Source organism: Nicotiana sylvestris, chromosome 1 (genome assembly GCF_000393655.2).
Source record: "Nicotiana sylvestris chromosome 1, ASM39365v2, whole genome shotgun sequence".
Taxonomy (NCBI): Eukaryota; Viridiplantae; Streptophyta; class Magnoliopsida; order Solanales; family Solanaceae; genus Nicotiana; species Nicotiana sylvestris.
Window position 1 is genome coordinate 145,131,380 of NC_091057.1, and position 20,721 is coordinate 145,152,100.

The 20,721-nt window shown below is 36.5% G+C and overlaps 2 protein-coding genes across 2 annotated transcripts; one reads left to right on the plus strand and one right to left on the minus strand.

The window, feature by feature from the left end:
* Nucleotides 1–801: 801 nt before the first annotated feature.
* LOC104221770 (multisubstrate pseudouridine synthase 7) lies at nt 802–14,295 on the plus strand. Its single transcript, XM_009772900.2, has 20 exons — nt 802–1,084; nt 1,949–2,030; nt 2,113–2,310; nt 2,404–2,618; nt 3,328–3,400; nt 3,655–3,711; nt 4,950–5,029; nt 5,152–5,214; nt 5,385–5,472; nt 6,123–6,225; nt 6,394–6,497; nt 6,900–6,973; nt 7,821–7,885; nt 8,005–8,177; nt 9,245–9,312; nt 9,393–9,453; nt 10,251–10,288; nt 12,569–12,637; nt 13,181–13,526; nt 13,684–14,295. Exons 1-20 carry the CDS (start codon nt 864–866, stop codon nt 13,711–13,713), a joined length of 2,208 nt encoding a protein of 735 aa, XP_009771202.1. The 5' UTR covers nt 802–863; the 3' UTR covers nt 13,714–14,295.
* Nucleotides 14,296–14,536: 241 nt separating this feature from the next.
* LOC104221816 (uncharacterized) lies at nt 14,537–14,926 on the minus strand. Its single transcript, XM_009772952.1, has one exon. The coding sequence runs from the start codon at nt 14,924–14,926 to the stop codon at nt 14,537–14,539; it is 390 nt and encodes a 129-aa protein (XP_009771254.1).
* Between the last annotated feature and the right edge of the window lie 5,795 nt (nt 14,927–20,721).

Below are 20,721 nucleotides of genomic sequence, written 5' to 3' on the forward strand. Positions count from 1 at the left end.
GCTGCAATCTGAAGAGCTGCAACTCTTCAGAATGATTGTTTTTGCAAAACGACCAAAGAATAAATGCTACATAAATGGTTATTTACTCAACAATAAAGAGGTAAAATTGAAGGGTAGTTAATTTTCTGTTACAAAAACAACTGAAAATTGGATAACTGAATTGGATTTAATATTAATATTTATTTTAGTATTAATATTTTGTTATTAAACCAAATATTTAATAACATTTATGTTAATATTTACTATTAACAAATAAATTTAGTCCAAAAATTAATCCGAATTCGAGCGACGGCGGCGGCGCGAGGCTTGCCTTCTTAACTCTTTATGAGCTAGAAGAAGAAAATTGCTTATATAACCATCAAAAACCTTTCTCTCTCTCCATATTAGACAATTAAGGAGGAAAACTCAAATATTACTCAAATATTTTATTTTTCCCTCCATTTCCCATTCACCCTATTTTAAGCTATCGCTTAAAAACCCAACAAGAAGTTCATCATTGGTACAATAATTATATAATTTTGGAGTCTAACGTAACGGATGATATTGCATCGTTTGTCCATGATGGCCTTTACAATATCAATTTTTGATTTTTCATTAATTATAGATTAAAGGCAAGACCAATTAAAAGAAAATTATCATTCACAAGACTCAACTCGAATTTCTGATTAAGAATAAAAGAATTCTTCCTAGAATAAGGATTATAAGGTAGGAAATTAAACGCCGACTAACCAACCATCCCAAAACTGTTTTGGGTTTTGTATCTTATTTTAATTAATTTTCATCTTATTGTTTCAGTCAGACCTGGAGCTAGCACTCATAAGTATTTGACTTTGGTCTCCGCCTAGGTCTCTACCATTCGACTAATGCTAAAAACCCTTTGTTCCAAACTCCGGAGTCATCATCAGCTACTAACAAAAACCCTGCAACAAGTTCTTGGTCACCCTAAAATTCTAATACCCTACTACAGCTTTCTTGATCAGAATCTTTTGCCTGTTACCATGATGAAAACAATGGATGAATCCGATGTGGGCATCTCCTGCTACATTTCCAAGCTCCCTGGCTTTCGTGGCATACTCAAACAAAGGTCTTTTCTTTCTTTCTTTCTTGAAGCCATTTGGTTCTTTAATTATGTATCTGCATTTGCATGTGTACTTCCATATGGGGTGGGGGTATAACATTAGTTGGAATTGGTAAAGAGTGTTGGGATGTAGTGAAAATGCTTTGGAGAGTGAAGATAAGCTGGGAATTCTTCATTCTGATTTATATAAGCTATTTCATTCCAATTCTTGATGACAAAAATGTGTTTCTTTTTTCCTTTTATTATTTTTAAATTTACCTTCTTGTGCTGAGGGTCTAGAAACGGCCTCTCTACTCCTCCGCTGCTTACACACTAAACTCCCCAGACCCCCATTTGTGGGATTTCACTGGGTTGTTGTTGGATTTTTAAAATTTTTTTGATGCTTGAAATTTGAAGTAAAGGTTGGAAAATGGTTTGGAGATTTACTTTATATTCATCTGAGAATGCGTAGATAATGAATAGACCTAAAATTTCATCTTTTTGGGTTAATTGAAGTTCAAAATCTAGAATATTTACTATATTATTGAAGGAAATGCATATGTTCCACTGTTGTTTTGTCCTGTCAAAGAGAGTAATTGGTACATAACAAAGACAAAATACCATCTAAAGCAAACTCTTAGGAAGTCAAAAACTTGGGGTGTCTTCAATTATGAACTCTCTATGCAAATTCTTGATATTTCAGGCAGGTTTTGCTTTGCAATTTTTTAAATTTCTTATATTTGAACCATGAATGTGCTGTAACTAAAGATACAGACAGTTTTATTTTAATTTGACATTGTTTTGTCATTCTTGAAGGTGGGTTTTGGGAGATTTTCTTGCTTATCTGGGGAAAGTGGGTTAATCTTTATGGTTGTTTTGTTTTATCTCTAGGTACTCTGACTTCATTGTAAATGAAGTGGACTTAGATGGAAATGTTGTTCATTTGACTTCATTGGAGGCTCCAGCGGAGGTGGTAAGTTGACTTTAATTTCTTCTCGGTGACCTTTATGCTCATTTTAAAATTGGTTTATGATATGAGCTGATTCTCCCTCCAGTGTTCAGAGGACAAGGACGTAAATTTATCTGATCAACTGAACAAAAGTTATGCGACTGAGATAGAATCTTTCAGATCTCTCGCTGGCAATTCTGATGCTGACAAGCTTAAGGGTCTTATTGATAAACTTAATTCTGGAGTCGATGTCAGTGATGAATCCGTCGTCCTTTCACCAAGTTCAGATAAATTGCATCGTACTGTTAGTCCTCATCACATACTCATTCTCTGTTTCTTTTGGCTTCATATGGTTCCTTTTCGAAGTATCTATATCTGATATGTTAATACATTTCAGGCAATTCATAATTTTTTCAAGGAAAGATTAAAATTCCTTGTAACAGATGCTGTTGATGGACCGGAGGACTCATCAAAGTGTGTTCGTGTGAGATTGAATAAGGGAGGGAATAATGGGAGGGGTAGATTCTCTAGGAAAAGGAAAGACCGAAATGATAAACCTTATGACAGTAGAGGTTCAGACAGTTGGCCAGAACATCTTGGCAAGTTCCTTAGGTAAACTCTGTAGTTGTATTTGTCTCTACTTTATCATACAGATCTTCTTTTTGAGATTTTCATACAGATCTACAACACTACGTATCTTTTGCTTGTTGTTCTGTGTAGATTTTTTGCATCACATACAAAGATAGGTTTTCTACTTATCAAAGAGAAAACATGATCTCTATTTTCTTCATTCTAGAAATTGTAGTCTAATAAATGGGACTACATAGAAAAGTCGAACAATCTGGAAAAGAAGACTTGCTGAGTAATACATTTTAGGAGTAGTCAAACTGCTTTGTCTTTTTGGGTGATAATTGAAACAATTCTCCAAGATGGTATCAAAGAGTATGTACAAAGTGATATCTAGCTCAACCAAAATTATCTTTCCAGCTAGCCAGTTAGCTATATAAAAGGGATTCTCAAGTGAACTCCAATTATTCATATAATATTCCTTACTCCTGCTGGTCTGTAATGTAGTATATGTTAAGTTCTGATTTCGTTACTTCAACTCATACCTTTACGAGATCTTTAACATCTTTAAACAAAAATTCTCTTTATCTTACACATTAAAGTTTATTGTTCTCTCTTGATATTTATTTATTTATTTATTTATTTATTTATTATTCTCTAACCTTCATGGTTTTAGAAAGCATTGTGTTGTTTTAACATCACATTGCTCTTGAAGTGTATTTGAAAGAGTGTTGTTGCAAAATCTAAATTTCAGGTTTCATCTTTTCAAGGAGAACAAGGATACACAGGAAGCTTTAAACATTATAGCAAAGATGCTCGGCGTTCAGGTTGGTGACATGCAATTTCTTAGAAAGAACTTCTTTCAGTTGAAAAAACAAAATTCTTTGGCACATGTTTCTAGCTTTTCAAACGGAGACATGGGTTTAAACAAGAAATATTTAAAAAGAAAAACTTCGTCCGATGTTTGTATTGCTGTCAGATGTGTGTTGCAACATACAAGCAGTTCTGCGTTATTGACAGCTTGATATAGAAAAGCTGTAAGGCTACAGGGATATGATTGTTTTTATGGCTGATCTGGCAGCCTAGGTCCTTTGGATTTGCTGGTACTAAAGACAAGCGTGCTGTATCAACCCAGAGGGTACGTTTTCTTGTCGGCATTTACTTTGGATCTTCATTTTGGAGTAAAAACTAAAAAAATTGTCATAATGGTCAACAATTTTACGTCATATGTTTCTCTTTAATGAACATAATTATTTGCAACACTGGAAACCCAACGCAAAGTTGAGAGGATACGGCCTTTTTCTTGTTTGATAAAGGGGAACGATGGGGATTGCAGTTGCAAAAATGAAGGAAATCTTTCCTTTAGGTATAGGTCATGTTTGAGCGTGTTGGTTTGGGTTATGTCTGAAGATGCTTGTCAATTTTAAGTATTTATCATGCTTTTATGGCCTATGACAAAGAATCAAACCCAAACATGAGGTATGTTGAGCCATAATAATTAAATAAAAGTTTTACTTGCTCTAACAGTTTAAGCTTTTAGATGAGATGATACTCACACACATAAACATGGTTCAATAGTGGGCAAAGGTCCTGGATTCAAGTCGTACTGCCACCTATTATACAAAAAAATTTCATGTGCTTGGTCCATGAAAAAGAATTAGTCCAGCCCTAGATGGGGCATGGCGAAGACATAATTAAGTAGATAGAAATGCGCTCTCTAACAATTTAGGCTTTTAGACGATATGGTTACATAATTCAACATAATATTAGAGCCAGGCCCATCACTATTATTGGTTTATACAATGTTTGGCCCCATGTTAAGTGTCCCACATTAGTTGGGGGATGGGTGGTTTGTCTCCTTATATGGTAGGTGATCCTCACCTCATGATCCTCATGACTTGGGTTCAAGTCTCACCGCCAACTGTAATCAAAAGCATTTTTATGTGCTTGGCTCATGAAAAAATATTAAGCCCACACGTGAGGGGGCTGTTGTAGACATAAAAAATTAAATAAATTGTGTTTCTTGAACAATTTGAGCTTTTCAATGATAAGATAGTCACACAGTTCAAAAGTTATTGTTGTTTAGTATGAATTTCTGAAAATTGGGAGATCACTTTTCTCCAGAAAGCAAAATCTTTTATCTAGAATATCTATTTGATAGTTTTCTGTCACAAATAATTCATTTTAATTAGATATTGTTGGTGTAGTTTGATTTAAAACTTGGTGGTGCTTGGACAAGTAACATCTATATTCACCTCCTCATTCCCCATTCTTTCTATTTCACACGACAACAACTTTTTTTCTTTTTCTATGTGGGGATACATATTTAGTGTTATCTTTTTTTATCACTAAGCTCTCACAATTTTCACAATATAGGTTACTGTTTTCAAGCAACGAGCAAGTAGAGTAGCAGCTCTCAACGAAAGATTGATTGGAATCAAAGTTGGTGACTTTTGGTGAGATCAATGCCTTGGTGTCTATGGTCTTATGACAATCTCTCTCTCTCTCTCTCTCTCTCCCTCTCTCTCTCTCTCTCTCTCCTCTCTCATGTAAAATATTACTTCCATTCATGTTACAGCCATGTTAAAGAAGGGCTTCTGCTTGGGCAGCTTTATGGGAACCGATTTACTATAACACTTCGGTATAGTTATGCTTCAATATTTCATTTGTCCATTTCTTGTGGGGCTCCAGACAGTACATGAATACCATTTTCCTTTCTTTGCTCTTGTTCCTTATTCTTTGAAATATGATTGTAAAGCTTGCTGATTATATGACATGTCATGTGATGGGCTGAAACTGAAATCTTTTCAGGGGAGTGTCAGCAGATTCTGAGGATATAATTAAAGCATCAGCAGTTGCCCTAGGAGAGCATGGATTTATAAACTATTTTGGTTTACAGGTACTTTGTAATATGCAGATCTTTTTATCTTGGTTTGGTGGATAAGTTAGCTCTTCTTGAAATCCAGTCTAGGCCTTTCAATTGTTGTTCTTCATAAGGATCTCTTTCAGAAGAGCTTTTATAGAAACTCTTGGAATCCCTCCAACCTTATTTTGCTTCACAGAAACTCACTAATGCATGTTCCTTTCTTCATCTTCCAATGTCTCAGTCATATGCGCATATGGTTCCCTGACAGTACAGTTAATTCGTAAGTATGTCAGCATGTGGGATAAATATGAGCTACAATTTTGAAATTACTGTTATGCTTGGGGCTTATCTTAGTCATGCACTTCATGGCATTTTAATGACCAACAAAAAGCCCGTACTCGACATGATCAAGGCAGATTAGTATTCGTGTTTAATGACATTTTTTGGTTAGTGTTGGTTGACTCCTTGATATTCTTTCAATTTTTTTCTTGGCTTTTCATTATTCTTTTTGGATTTTGGAGAGTTTTAATGTAGTTCTTAATTTTGAAAATAAAACATGAAACTCCTCCCTCATATGCTAAGCCTAAGTTTGACTTTTGACTGGCAAGTGAACTGTGAAAAGTCACCAATATGCCAAGATTTTGATGGGTACCATGCTCTTGTTGTCTATGCAAATGGTGTAGCGGTTTGGCAGCAGTTCTGTGCCAACCCATCTGATTGGAGCTGCGTTATTGCGTGGAGAGTGGAAAGCTGCTGTCAGCTTGATTCTTGATCCAAGAGAAGGGGATATCCTTTGCTATTTCACTTTATCCATAATTTTGCTTCTTATTTTCATGTTCTTTGAACCCTTAAACATGAAAGTTCTCTTCCCCAACAATTTTGTATTACAAAAATATGTAGTATTATGTGTGTCTGTAGGAAAGAATTGTTCTCCTCAGCTTTAACCTTGAATACAGAAGAATGCCATCAGTACAGTAAGGGAGTATTACAAGGAAAGTGGTGACATTGATGGGACTCTAAGGCAGTTACCTCGACATCTGGTTGCTGAAAGGGCGATTGTAAGTTCCAGTCAACAACACTGAGTTTATCTCTCACTTGAGTCCTTTAGTTATTATTTATAATTTTGATAAAGCTGAAGTCAGCCTCTATTATTATACCTAGAAGTCCGACTTCCCAAAAGTAAGTGAATGTTGTTGCTCATGATGAATGTCGCCATTTGATGACTTGCAATAATCTAAGTTTGCGTTACCTTTTTTAATTTATAAATTTGTATTTTGCTTTTTTTGACATTCTGCATTGCATTATTTGTGCTGCCCTTGTCTTTCAAAGTAATTGAGTTTCTCTTAGAGAGAGAGCAGAAGTTTATATTTTTGTTCCAATGTTTATAATTAAGCAATATATGTGATACGAGGCTGTGTTATTATGTCTTACAATTGACATTTCCTGTCAACATTATAAAGTTGCAGTGCCTGAAAAAATCTCCTGGAAACTGTCTACAAGCTCTGAAGGGGATACCCAGGACTCTCCGAATGATGTAAGTGACATTCATAGCAGGATTCATTATTCTTCTCGTAGTTGACATATTTATCTGAAGTTTAGTGATCGAAAGGTGAACCAAGAAAGTGCAAATACATGCAAGTCATTCTTCCTAGTCACTTCCCTTGACTTGAGTCTTTGCGTTTATGAACACATTTTATCTATCTGAGATTTCATTTAAATAATTCCTTTTCTGAGCTCTCTGAAAAAGGTGTCTTCATAGCACGCTAAGTTATCAGTTCTGGCAATAGTAGAGCCAATGCCTGCTCGTTGGTTTTGTTGAACTACTGTTAGTTTCAAGTCAAAGTTTCTTTCTTACTGCTAAAGCTATTATTGTTTCTTGAATTTGTCCGTATTTGGTAGCAGCTTACTACTTGGGTGTCGCCATTGGCTACTTCATCGAAAAAACATCTCTCCTCCCTAAGCTTTTCCACAGCCCTTAGTTACTTGTATTTAAACTCTTGAAAAGTTCTTCTTAGTAGCTGACTTTTCTAGTACTATAAGATCTAAAAGTCCTTTACACTTTTTTGGTTATGTATCAAACCTCTGACCGTATGGTTCAAAGAATAACTCGTTTGGGCCATAAGGTAAACACCGTGCAACCATTGGCCTGATTCTAAACCAGAGTTGCAGAGTTAAAGAATGTGATGAAACATCCTAGTCATTGAAAAGCTATCCAGTTTCATAGAGCTCTACAGTTTCTAGCTTCTTCCAAGAGTGTAAAGCCGTAAATATCAATTGATCATGAGATTTAATGAGCTTAAAGGGGCTGAGGGTACAGAAAAGGGTCATGCATAACTTTTCAAGTTTGAGCTTTTATATGATACATATCTTCTCCTTTTTAGGTATGTACATAGCTATCAAAGTTATCTTTGGAACCATGCAGCAAGCATGAGAGTGCAAAAACATGGTTTGCGTTTTCAACTTCTATTAACTATTTCTCTTACGTATATATATTGATCGGAATGTACTTATGGTTACTTGACTGTACCACTGATTCTCTTCTGTTTTCATTGCCCCATATCATAGGGTTTGACCAAGTTGTGTTGGGAGATCTGGTTTATTCAAAGGAACAACCTAAAGAGAAAGAAACTTTTGTTGCTGAATGTGAAGACGTGAATGGCAACGACATGGATGATTATAGTAATCTGGATGAGACCTCAGAGACTGATCTTCCTGAAGAAAAAAATATATCAGTCAAGGTTGGTATCCAGGTTATCTGAGCACAAGAGATGTTCCTTAAATTTCTAAGCGAAGAGCTTCTATGAAAACATTGCATGACAGCTTGGTTCTTATGTATTCCCTCCATCGGTACGCGTAGCTCTCATTTCATATGCAGAGGACAGAGTATAAGAACCCCTAGTAAGATAAACAAAGGGCCTTTTAACTCCCTAGCTCACTTTCCAGGTCTCCAGCTTGATAAAACTCAAAACAAGCCCGCATTTTGTACGGAAGTTCCTCCCTGACAGTATTGTATAGAGCATGTCCCAAAGAAATTACCAAACACATAATTATAAGCCTATATCACTATGATTTTGCATTTAATGGTGAGGTTATCATTAGGGTTAAGACTTACAGGGGGCTCTAAGCAGGTGGTATATCATAGACATGAACTTGCTTGCATGGATGGTTAGTGGCTTGCTACCACTTGGCTTTAAGAGACTGCTGCTGAATCCCTATGCAACAACAACTATGCCTCAGTTCCAACAAGTAGGGTAGGCTATATGAATCCTTACTGACCATGTTTTGCCATCTCATCTTAGGCCATGTTATACAAATAAAATAAAAATAAGTACTAGAAGTTCTCTATGTTTTCTACTGGCATGATGCTTGCTAACTCCTTTGCACTGAAAAAGAGGAGGATGCCAAATGCAACTTAGTAACCTGGATGATCACCATTTACCCAGTTGCACAGTGAAACGAATGGTGTTAGTTTGCTATATATTCTGCAGGATTGTCAGTTATAGTTATGATATGGGTGGAATACTGGAGTAGTTTCTTTTCTGATGTTTAACACTGCATCCATTTTAATTTTAATATTAAAAGTTCACGTGTCTGCAAACTCATGCCTACTGAGGTTGCTGAGAGGTAAGGGAGAAGTTAAATTGATTAAAAGGTTCTGTTCTGGTACCTCTTCTGTGTTGAATTTCCTCACATTGCTTGGTATTGAGGCGTACTTGTTGCTGGTATTGTTTGGTACCTTTTTTTTTTTTATCGGAGCAGTTCTCATCTGTCTAATATAAGTCAAGTGATAATTGCCTTTTGGCAGGCTATAAATGAAGAAGACCTTATATCCGGTACATATACCATCGAAGATGTACTTCTACCTTTGCCTGGGTAAGATAAGATAATAGAAAGTTTATAATATTCTTTGAGTTATTGTTTGCTTTTGTTTGTGAGACATATCCTAATGGCAGATCTAGAGTTATTTATCCGTCAAATGACATTGGGGAAGTTTACTGTGACTTGGCACAGAAGGTATTTTTTCTTCATCCAAATTGCTGAGTTCGTAGATGCATGTGCTCAATTATACTTTGCCAATTATTACCTTTTCTTCCTTATTTGTTCTGGCGTGACATTGTTAAAAGAAAGATGCAGTGAGGGATGCGAGGTGTTTGTTCCTTTCTAAAGAAAAAAACTACATGGTACTTTAAACTAGCTGGGTTTGACAGTACCATTGCATTCTATTGCTGAGGGGGATAGACCTGTAGCTATGAAGAAGGACTTGACTCCTATTTAACAGGCTCTTGTTTCTTTGAACCCCCTTTTCCTTTTCTCTGTGGATTGTTCCTCTGGCTGGGCATCAATCTGCCTGTTCGATTGTCTGAGAAAATGCAACCAAGCTGCACGGCGTTTTCCTTTCAAGCTTTTTTCCTTAGTGGTATAAATTATCTGCAATACTTTATTTATAGTTTCTATACAGCGTCTAAGTGCTCTAACAAAAAAAGCGTGCAAAGCCGAACAAAATTCAGCTGTCTCATATGATTTTCCGTATATCTATATGACAATCATATCTTGGTTCATATTAGGATTATTAACATTCTGCTACAATTATGACCAACTAACCATAATCTAGTTCATATAATGATGTTTTGCTATTCAAGAAGTGCATTTAGCTTCTGATTTAAATTTTGAAGTACATGGAGAAGTAGAATGATTTAAAGAGATTTGCCTGTGAAGTTATCAATACCTTCGTCCAGTCCACTTGTGATGACTGACGCATATCTACTCTCTTTTATTGTGTTCCCTTCTAACTCGTAATCATTACTGGTCAGGATGGTATCAGCTTGTCAGAGACTGCGCATAAGATCAAGTGAGTAAAACATGTTTCGTTAAATTTGAATGATTGATCCACTTTTTCATTAGCTGCTTGATGATTTTTTGGTACGTAAATCTTTTAGAATGTACAGCAAGTCAGTATTATACGGTACAATAAATCACAAACGATAACCTGCTTGCTAAACTAGCTACACGATGCGATATACTATGCATTAAAAGACATAGCATCAAACAGTATCAACCAAAAAATAGTATCAAACAAAGTCTATTTCTTTTGTCCCTTTTCCATTTTTCGTATGATCCTCTTGGGAATGTCCCCATAACCTTTATGGTTAACTCCTGAATAAAGTCTACATGAAGAATGGTTATTATCTCAACATCCATGCCATCTTTTCAATATATATTGCCACGAGGATTTTCTCAACCTAGGCAATTATTTCCTTCTTCCTATTCCACTCCTGTCTCTGCTCTCCCATGCTCGGCATGCTGATATCTACGTTTCTTAATGCTCTAGGCTAGTTCAGTTTCACCCTCATCACTCCTCGTAAATCTCCTCGCTGCTCGCGTCTCTCCAGCAATGTTGTGTATCTGATAAGAGGTCTATTGCTCCCTCTTTGTAAACCTGAAATGGCAGCCCCACATCCTTTTCAAAGTCCAAAATTATTTTCTCCAACCCAATTTAAGAGTTTACTCTCTTCTCCCGCTTTCCCCAATATCGTATTGCTTTCCCCCTGATCCATCTCCCTTATATTATTTTCACTATAATCCCCCCTGCAATATCAGTATATCACAGGGAGGGCCTATGGTATACAACTCTTAAAGTCAGCAAAATTGTTGCAATTATGCCAGAATACCCTAAATTCATTCTCGGTGAGTGTAGAGTATTCTTCCTGTTTCTGTCATAACTAGGAATCTCGGCATTTTGGCAATTTTCCTGATCACGTAACTTCTCTTATTTGTTAAACTCAAAACTTTATTTATTTCTACTAGCCTGAACTCCTATATATTATAGAAGAGGCCCCTCGTAAGTTGTTCATAACCAAAGCGATATAAGAAATTTCTCTCATTTTCTTTCTCCATAAGAAACTTTTCCTACTTTCCTAAGTTTGGTAGTCTTGAGGTGACTCTTTTTAGTGACCGTTTTTGCAATGCTGGTCGTTTCTATATGACCGTTTTTATATCACCTTTCACTATTTTGATCTATTTCCACCACTATTTCGGCACCACTTGCAATTTCAAGTTTATCTTGATTTAATTCGTCAATGACGTCATCATTGCCAAAGCTAACCTGTCAAATTAGCAGTGTATATATGTGCGGTACTGCCATCTAGCAACACATCTTTGTCTACTTAGCTCCATATCGCTGTCTGGCAACACATCACTATTCACTTATTGCGCCGTCATCGTCCAGTAACATGTCAGTGCCTGTTGCTATTCAGCGCCAGTTTTAGAGAATGCTATGCTTGTCCCTCATCGTTTGTGTAAGGATTTCCAAATGGATGTTAGTGGTTTTGGGCTACTCTACTCATCGAAGGTTGCTTTCCTGCCTTCCTCAATTTTAAATTTGTTCTTTTTTGGAATAAATTATTCGATGATTGGCATCATCTTAGTTCCTTTCCCTGGGAAGTTCAGGCTCTAACGAATATTACCATCTTCAATAACCACCGAGCTGGGTGTTTCCCTGAATCTGTAACTATAATTCGACCCTTGACGTCTGTCATCAACAAAATAGTGTTATCAAAGGCGAAAAACTGTTGGGGCTTTAAGCGCAAAACGCAAATAAAGCGTGGGCTTTAAGGAAGAAAGTCGCAAATAGAGTAAAACTACAAATATATATGTGTAGCCCAAGACTAATATCTATAAGCATGAATACCAAATATATGGACAACAAAAATTGAAGAGAATTTACGATAAAGTGAAATATCAACTGTTTAGTCTTGCGACTGAGGGATTACGCTTATTCGCAAAGAAAAGCATGCCTTAGCGCCTTGATGACAACACTGAAGTGCCCGTTAAGCAAGGCGAAGCGCTCTACATGTTTTGAGCCTCGCTTTAGGGCTTAAGCACGCTTTAAGCCCGCCTTTGATAACACTGAAGTAAAAAGGAGATCATGTGTGGAAAAAGTGTTACTTTATGCTTTCATTAGCATTAACCCTAGAATAGACTGAAGTCTGAAGTTATGGAAGATAAAAGAATTATTTCTCTACTCTACGGTCTCCATAATTGTTGCTATAGATGATCTAATGTTATTTATTGAACTTAAACCCTCCCTTATGACTACTTCTTTTGTGTCTGGTCCTCCTCTTTGTTACAGGGAATTCTCCATAACTAATATGACCGGAGCTTACAGACGTGTATTTCAAAAGCCGAAGGATTTTGAATGGTAGGTCAGACATGGTTGCACATAGCTAGTTTCAGTTTACTCTGTTGTCACGTTGTTTCATCCCTCCCGGGTTTGCTTGAATTCTGTTCAGCAGCCCAAGGGCTTGCAACATATGTTGTGCGATTTGCTGTGTTAGGGTTTGTTTGGATCCTTGGAAACCTTGGGTTTTCCACCACAAGATAATAATACTAATAGTTTTGCCAACTACCCTTATTGTTATTAACTATTTTTATTCATTATAATCATCAATATGAATGTACTTAAACATTATTAGTACTTTTGCTACTATTATCATAATGAATGCACTTCAGATTTTAAAATGAATTGAAATCTCAGTAAACTGCTCTGTGTCAGAGATGTAATTGTGAATTCATGATTGATCTGAGTAATATATGCCAGTTTACAAAATGTAATTTGGATATATTTTCTAGAATTCTGATTCTCGCCCTTGATGTGCAAACCGTCGATGTGAGCTTGTAACTTATTGTTGTATTGGACAAGTTTCCATTTTCGTCTTTTTTGAAGCCATTTATGGTTTTGTAGGGAATTGCTTAGTTACACTGATGGAACTATACCTCTAGGGGAGACAGATTTTGATGCCATTGCCAAGTCAGTAAAGAAAAGCAAGGTCAGAGAGGAGAAGTCGACCAATGGAAGCGAGGAACTTGCTGCTGACTATGGTACATCTTCAGCAATATCTGAAGGTGGTGACATGCTTCCAGGAAAAGGTTGTGAGGAAAAGATTAACAGTGAAGCGATGCAATCAGAGGAATCTCCTAGTGGTGGTAATGCTCAGGAGAGCCAGATGGCTCTCAAGCTGAGCTTTACACTACCAGCTTCTTGCTATGCAACTATGGCTGTGAGGGAGCTGCTGAAAACATCCACTTCTGTATGTTAATTGACAATACTTGCCATTTCAGTGTGAATTTTTGTTGCTTCTTCATATTGCACATATTGATAGTAGTGATATAGTTGTACACTAATAGGAGCAACTCCTATTGATGTGGTGCATGAATGAAAACTAATAATTCATAATTGCTATGCAGGTTGCATTTCACAAGTCTCTAAATGACTAAGCAAATGCTCAGCAACAATGAAAGTCTTGGCTTGTGAAGTGGTTAGCTCCACCAAGTACCTGCCCCTCGTCTAATTCCCTGCCTGTAAATAGGGTGAGGAGAAACTTCGCAAGTTGAAACTACTATGATAAAGAAATCCGACTGTGAAAGTTGCACGAGGAGCCCCCTCTCTCATTCCATTGATCCCCAGATCCACATCTGCAGGTTTCTGGGGAACGTTGTTTTCCAGTGATCAACGTGATTCAGAGTCTGCCAATTGCATTTGTCTTCCAGAAGGAAATGGGCTACAGTTTTCAGCTCTCTGCCCTTCCCACTGGGGACATGTTATAGGCTTAAAATTTCTTTCATTTGGATTGCCTGGCCACCTTTCTATTTCTTTTTCTTTTTCATTTACTCATGTTTGCTGATGTTATAGGGGTTAGAAAATTTGAAGTAGAGTGTAACAGCCTATTTGAATCGGATGTACTGTCGTCTGAAGCTCTATTGGCAGACACTTTTGTAGTGTTTACAAGCGAAAATTCCAATTTGTATTATGCTTAATTATTCATCTGGACAAAATGCTATTACTGCTAGTTTCATGTTTGTTTCTCTGTTATGGTGCCAAATTACTCATCTTTCTTGAGCTGAGATTGATTTCTTGTAAGTGATCAGCATTGTCACGATCTTACTAAAGTACATATATTTTATAGAAATCATGGTGGTTTATTTAAATCCAATTTTCCAATCTCATGGTGCATAGAATTATTTAACATATATCCAACTTATACATAGAAATCAGCCACAGTAGAAGACAGACAAAGAAGGTACTGTAGTTTAATTCTTTTTAACCTCCACAGCCTCCACATCCACCTCCACCTCCACAGCCACCACCTCCGCTGCCACAGCCACCACCTCCGCCCGAACCACTCGTCCCTCCGCCACCACCACCACTGTAAGCACTAGTTATAACAGCAGCCGTGGCCACAGTTGCAGCAGTAGCTCCTAAAATAACCATTCCACCATCTTTTGTAACTGCTGTGCTCTTGGGCGTAATTTCACCCTTTTCAACATCGCGGTTTGCTTGTAAAGGCGGAGGAGGGGGAGCAAAACCAGTCACATTCCGAGTCGCAGGTTGGCTCTTTTTCTTTCGGCCACCTTTGCAAAGACAACACAAAATCAAAACTAGAGCTGCTACTGAGCCACAAACTATGAGTGCAATAGCATATGCTTTCATCTTATAGTAACTTCTTGATTTGTACTCAAACTAAAAACTCTTTATCTTGCTTTTATAGCATCACATAGCGTAACCAAGGCAGTGCAACTTCCAATTTTCTACCAAATTAGAGCTTGGACACTAGATGGAAGTTCTCTACAGTAGACTTTTGGCTCCCTTTGAAGTCTTATAAGTATCAATTTATTTTTTATTTTCGCACAAGAAATATAAATAGAGGCAAGATCAAGGCCTTATGTATTTTAAGTCGTCACAATTGTGAACGATATTGTAGTTGAGTGGAAGAGAAGAAATGTGGCAATTTCTTTGAATCTTTCTCTTGCTTAATTCCATGGTTCCTACTTAGTAGATGCATGAAATTTGTTTGCTGAATACTAGTTAAGTTTCTGAAAGAATGAGTCATCGTCCATAATTTAGTAATTTACTAAGGGTGTGTGTGGTAACCACAGTGTATTTACTAGGCTATCTAAATACATAGTATAATAATTACAAAGATATTTCTTGTATAAGTGTGATTTCAGAATTATATATTTTTTTGATTTTAAAATAAAGTTAACAATATAAATTAAATAAACTTCTATTTAGATGAACAAGTAAATAACTTTAATGTGTGACGGATATATGTGCATATAAGAAATATTAAATGGAGTATTATCTATTATTAGGTGTTTAAAATACATATTTCTAATATAAACTATGAATTGTTAACTAATATAACAGAGAGTCTGTATATCCCAAATCATGTGAATATAACATGATATTCATGCTTTATTCTAGTTTTTAAACAACAAAAGGATATGTAAGAGCTTAGAAAGTAAATGTGATAAATATTTATACTAATAAATAGACAAAAAACAACTAGTAAATTGCAAAATTATTTTTAAACAAGTGTTCCTAACATATTTGAAGCGGAAGTGAAAGAGTGTAAAAAGAATAATATTTTTTGAAAAGTGATATTATAATTATCACCACTTCTTACGTCTTCCTTAAGAATTGCCAAATAGTTACTTGGTTAGATAAACAAACCAAAACTGTTTAATTATACCGAACTCCAATAGGTAGCAAATTAGATATAACATTTGTGATAGCTATTTACCTTTCTGAAGTATGTTTGAGGTGAACAAGGACATTAAACTACTTGTTTCAGGATCAAGTCAATCAAGATCCTCAGAAAACGATTGAGATTAATTGGTATCCAATATATTTATCAGATTCATCCATCCAATATTTGAGGTGAGTCCTATTGATGTAGTACAAGGATCAAAGCTAGCTAATTATTTCTTCCTTTGTGTGCAAGTTGCATTTCACAAGTCTCTAAATGAGTTACCAATGCTAATTAAAAAGAAAAAAAGAAGTCACCAATGCTGAGCTACAAAGAAAACCTTGGCTTTCAAGTGGTTAACTCTACTAAGTACCATGTAGGGCTGTCATGGACCAAGCCCAAATGACTCGCCCAACCGTCCAAGGTTGGGCTCGTTATTGATCCTCCAGTTTATTGAACTCAATCCATCTTGATTTAACTAATCTCAACCTATTTAGAGCTGAGATGATTTTTAGCCCAAATTAATCCATGAGTAATTTTGCCAAAATATCTTAGAAATAATTTTTTTTATGTTAAGAAACTAAGCTCAAAGTAATAATATAAAACAAGAAAATAGACAAGATATGTAGAGAGGAAAGAGAGAACTTTCATATTTCATCAAGGATTTCCCAAGTGTTCAAGTGTATATAATGTGATGCCCAAACCTCTTATTTATAGGATGATATTCAGGTAATATAAAGTGATGACCCCAAAAGGTCATCACTTGATTTGAGTCAATTCTGTGTTCCGAGGCCCTAAAAGTCTCCTTTTATCTCACCTCAATTTGCGTGCACGGTCCGAGCGTATATCTGGAACGCTTTTATGTGAAAAATTGATAAAAGAATGCTAATCTAACCTTTAAAATTGAATTTAAGTTGACTTTGGTCAATATTTTGGGTAAACGAAAGTAGAAAAATATGGGACTTGGGCGTATGCCCGGAATCGAATTCCGAGGTCCCAAGCCCGAGAAATGAATTTTTGAAGAAAATTGTTTAACTGAAATTTTAAGAGTTTTTGGAAATTTAAATGTCTTTGAAATTTATGGTATCAGACCCGTATTTTGGTTCCGTAGCCCGATACAGGTCTTATATGGTATTTAGGTTGAGCATGTAAAATTTGGTAAGAAACGGACTTGATATGACGTGAATCGGACCCTCGGTTGTTAAAATTTGAACTTGAGAGTTATGGAGATTTTTCTTTGATTTTGATGCTAAACTCGTAGTTTGAGATGTTAATTTGGCGATATGATCGCACGAGTAAGTTCATATGATATTTTTGAGTTAGTATGCATGTTTGGTTTGGAGCCCCGAGGGTTCGGGTGAGTTTCGGATAGGTTTCGGGGTGTTTTGGACTTAGGATTTTCTGTTGTTTTGCTGCTTCTGGTGTGCTGGTGTATTGTTCTTCGCGTTCGCGAAGGAACTCTCGTGAACGCGAAGAGTAAGTCAGTCTGAGGGAATTTTTCCTCTATGCAAACGCGAGGCTCAGGACGCGAACGCAAAGCATTAGGGGTGTTACCCTTCACGAACGCGACCTGGCTATCGCGAACACGAATGCCATTTGACCGGGAACTGGGGGAAGGGATTTTACCCTACGCGAACGCAACGTAGGTCTCACGAACGCGAAGTTCAGGGGGTTTAACCCTTCGCGAACGCGACAGGTTTCTCGCGAACGCGAAGAAGACCTGTCCAGTGAATTAAAAACAGAACCAAAAACGGAAATAAGCCATATTTTCATATCTCCTTCCCTAAAATCAGACCTTAGGCGATTTTTGAAGAGCAAATTCAATCCCAAATCATAGGTATGTGTTCCTAAACTCATCTCCTTCCTTTTTCATCAACACCCATTAGATTTCTAGGCTTAAATATTGTTCTTCCATGGTAGAAATTAGGGATTTGGGTAGAGTTAGGGCTTTTTGAATAATTGGAATTTAGACCTCGTTTTGGGGTTGGATTTCGAAACTAATTGCATATTTGAACTTGTGGGTGAATGAGTGATCGGGTTTTGGTCCGAACCTTGAGTTTTGACCAAGCGGGTCCACGATTGATTTTAGACTTTTTGGAAAAAATAATAGAAAACTTATAATTAAGCATTGGGTATGAATTCTTTAGCATTTATTGATGTTGTTAAATTAATTTGGACTAGATACAAATAATTTGGAGGCGAATTCTAAAGGAAAAGCGGTGTTTGAGGTTTGAGTTGGCCGTGGAAGTTCGAGGTAAGTGTTTGGTCTAACCTTAGTTTGAGGGAATAAGTATTGTGCCTTATTTGCAATTGTGCTAGTGTAGTATACGACGTATAGGTGTGGTGACGTGTATCTATACGTCGGTGTCAAGCATGTCCGCGAGTCTTAAATTGTAATTGTTGTATTTTTTAATAAATACTAAAATTGCCTAAATTGTTGATTCTCCATGTTGAGCAAGGCCTATGATTAACTCGTGGTATTTGTTTAATTGGCTCCAGTTGAGGTTTTGATCGTGAAGTTAAGTGTTGGTACAAGTTTGGTTATAGCTGATTCCCTTGCCGGGACGTACTTAATTCTTACTGTTGATTCCCTTGCCGGAATGTGTTTATTCTTGTTGTTGATTCCCTTGCTGGAAAATTGTTGTTGCTATTGTTTGGGTGAGGAAAGAGTGATATCGCACGAAGGGTTATGCCGTGCACATTCATATTTATGCATTTAGTGAGGAAAGAGTGATAAAACACGAAGGGTGATGCCGTGTATATTTTTATTGATATTGATGTATATGGTGAGGAAGAGAGATAAATCACGAAGGGTGATACCGTGCACATTTCTAATACATATATGGTGAGGAAGAGAGATAAAACATGAAGGGTGATGCCGTGCACATTTTCATTACTTGATTTCATTGGTGAGGATTGAGAGTAAAAGCACAAAGGGTGATGTCGTGCACTTATTGCCTGTTTATTTTGATTTCTTGTCGCTTCGGTTCAACAACAAAAACAATTGCCTTATTCCACTACTACTGTGATTCATTATGTTAATGTTTTCCCCATAGCATGTTACCCTTTCCCCTTTTGATTTGCTTTTATTACTGTTATTCTGTTAGATACTGTTTAACCGTAGGTTGTTTGATTGTGGTGTCCTAGCCTCGTCACTACTTTGCCGAGGTTAGGCTTGACACTTACCAGCACATGGGGTCGGTTGTGCTGATACTACAATCTACGCTCTTTTGTGCAGATCCCGGTACTGGAGCATACTGACCTTAGCTAGGGATTACTGCCTTCAGTCCACGAGGAGACCCGAGGTAGTCCTGCAGGCATCCGTAGGCCTTGGCATCCCCTCCCTATCTAGTTTTCATCTGTTCTTTACTATTTTATAGACAGACATGTACTTTCTTGTTTAGACTTTATTTGTAGTTTTCTTAGACAGTCCGTGAGATTGTGACACCAGTTCTGAGTAGTTTATGTTATGGATTCGTATTGTTATTAGCTAAAATTGTTAAATTTTCATTCTTCCGCTTTATTAATTTTCGCTGTTTATAAATGTTAATTTATAATTGTTAATAGATTAAAAATGAGAAGGGTAAAAATAATTGGCTTGCCTAGCTTACACTAGTAGGCGCCATCATGACTCTCGAGGGTGGGAAGTCCAGGTCGTGATAATTTTTCAGGTGAAGTCAATTTTCATTTAGCCAATCATTTATCTATCCAAATTTTATGACATATTTTAGCTCAATATCCTCATCAATATTAATAATATTGAGTGCTACATTATATCAACAATATCGTCGACGATCATTTTATATCGGTTCCATCGTCACTCAATAAAGACATAATGTATCGAGATCCCATTATTTTCAGGTATATGAGCCTCTCCCATGAGGTCTTATAAAGTGTTATGTCGTGGTGCTCTTATAGAACACTTACCTCTTTATTGTGACCATCTTAATCATTTGCTCCTCCTTCATCAAAGAGTTTTATCTTTGGAACCGATTAGTCTATTACGCTTTATACGTGCCATAGACTCTGTCCATTATGAATTTTATTCTATTTGGAGCATTAGCAGCTGAAATATGCATTTAGCTTTGGGTAAACAAATACAACTGGCAATATTTTGCAAATGAATTGTCACTTGAACTTTAGTTCACATTTTCTTGTACGAGGATCTAGGTGTACTCATAATAATTCGTTCCATGTATTACTTTTTTAGCTGCCCACTTTCTCCCTCTAATGTTGGGATCACCAACACATATCCCCCAACCTTCTTTGGGGATCCATCTTTGTGCATTGTGGTGGAGCAATTAAATCATCTAGCACGTCCATATTTCTAGATGGAAATTATTTGGCTCTTGACCTTAAACTAATTGTGATAGGAAGAATTTATCATACCTTATTGGCAGCGTACAAGTGTTGTCGTATATTAAATAATACATCTCATATCAAATTTTCTTTTGTTCTCATAACCAATGGTTTAGCTATAATTGGAGGCATACAACTTCTACTAAACCAACTTGGATTTAAACTAGCATTATCATCATAATTTACATTATGAAACTATGCTCTAATAATTTGAGCAAGCAACCTTACAAAAGCCAAACTGCAAGTTGATAACAAATGCACATATGACAATACAATAAATGTATCTATTAAAATCCTATAATAGTAAACGGTCCACATGGCAGGTGACTGGGCCCATATATATCACCTTTTACTCATTCCAGAAATCAAGATATTCAATCCCAACCTTAGCTGGTAT

Bases quoted from the DNA above. Each gene is read 5' to 3' on its own strand.
- LOC104221770 (XM_009772900.2), top strand. From the start codon at position 864: ATGCTAAAAACCCTTTGTTCCAAACTCCGGAGTCATCATCAGCTACTA. The intron at 2,619-3,327 runs GTAAACTCTGTA...TCTAAATTTCAG, and splicing joins CATCTTGGCAAGTTCCTTAG to GTTTCATCTTTTCAAGGAGA. The intron at 5,030-5,151 runs GTGAGATCAATG...TTCATGTTACAG, and splicing joins ATCAAAGTTGGTGACTTTTG to CCATGTTAAAGAAGGGCTTC.
- LOC104221816 (XM_009772952.1), bottom strand. From the start codon at position 14,926: ATGAAAGCATATGCTATTGCACTCATAGTTTGTGGCTCAGTAGCAGCT.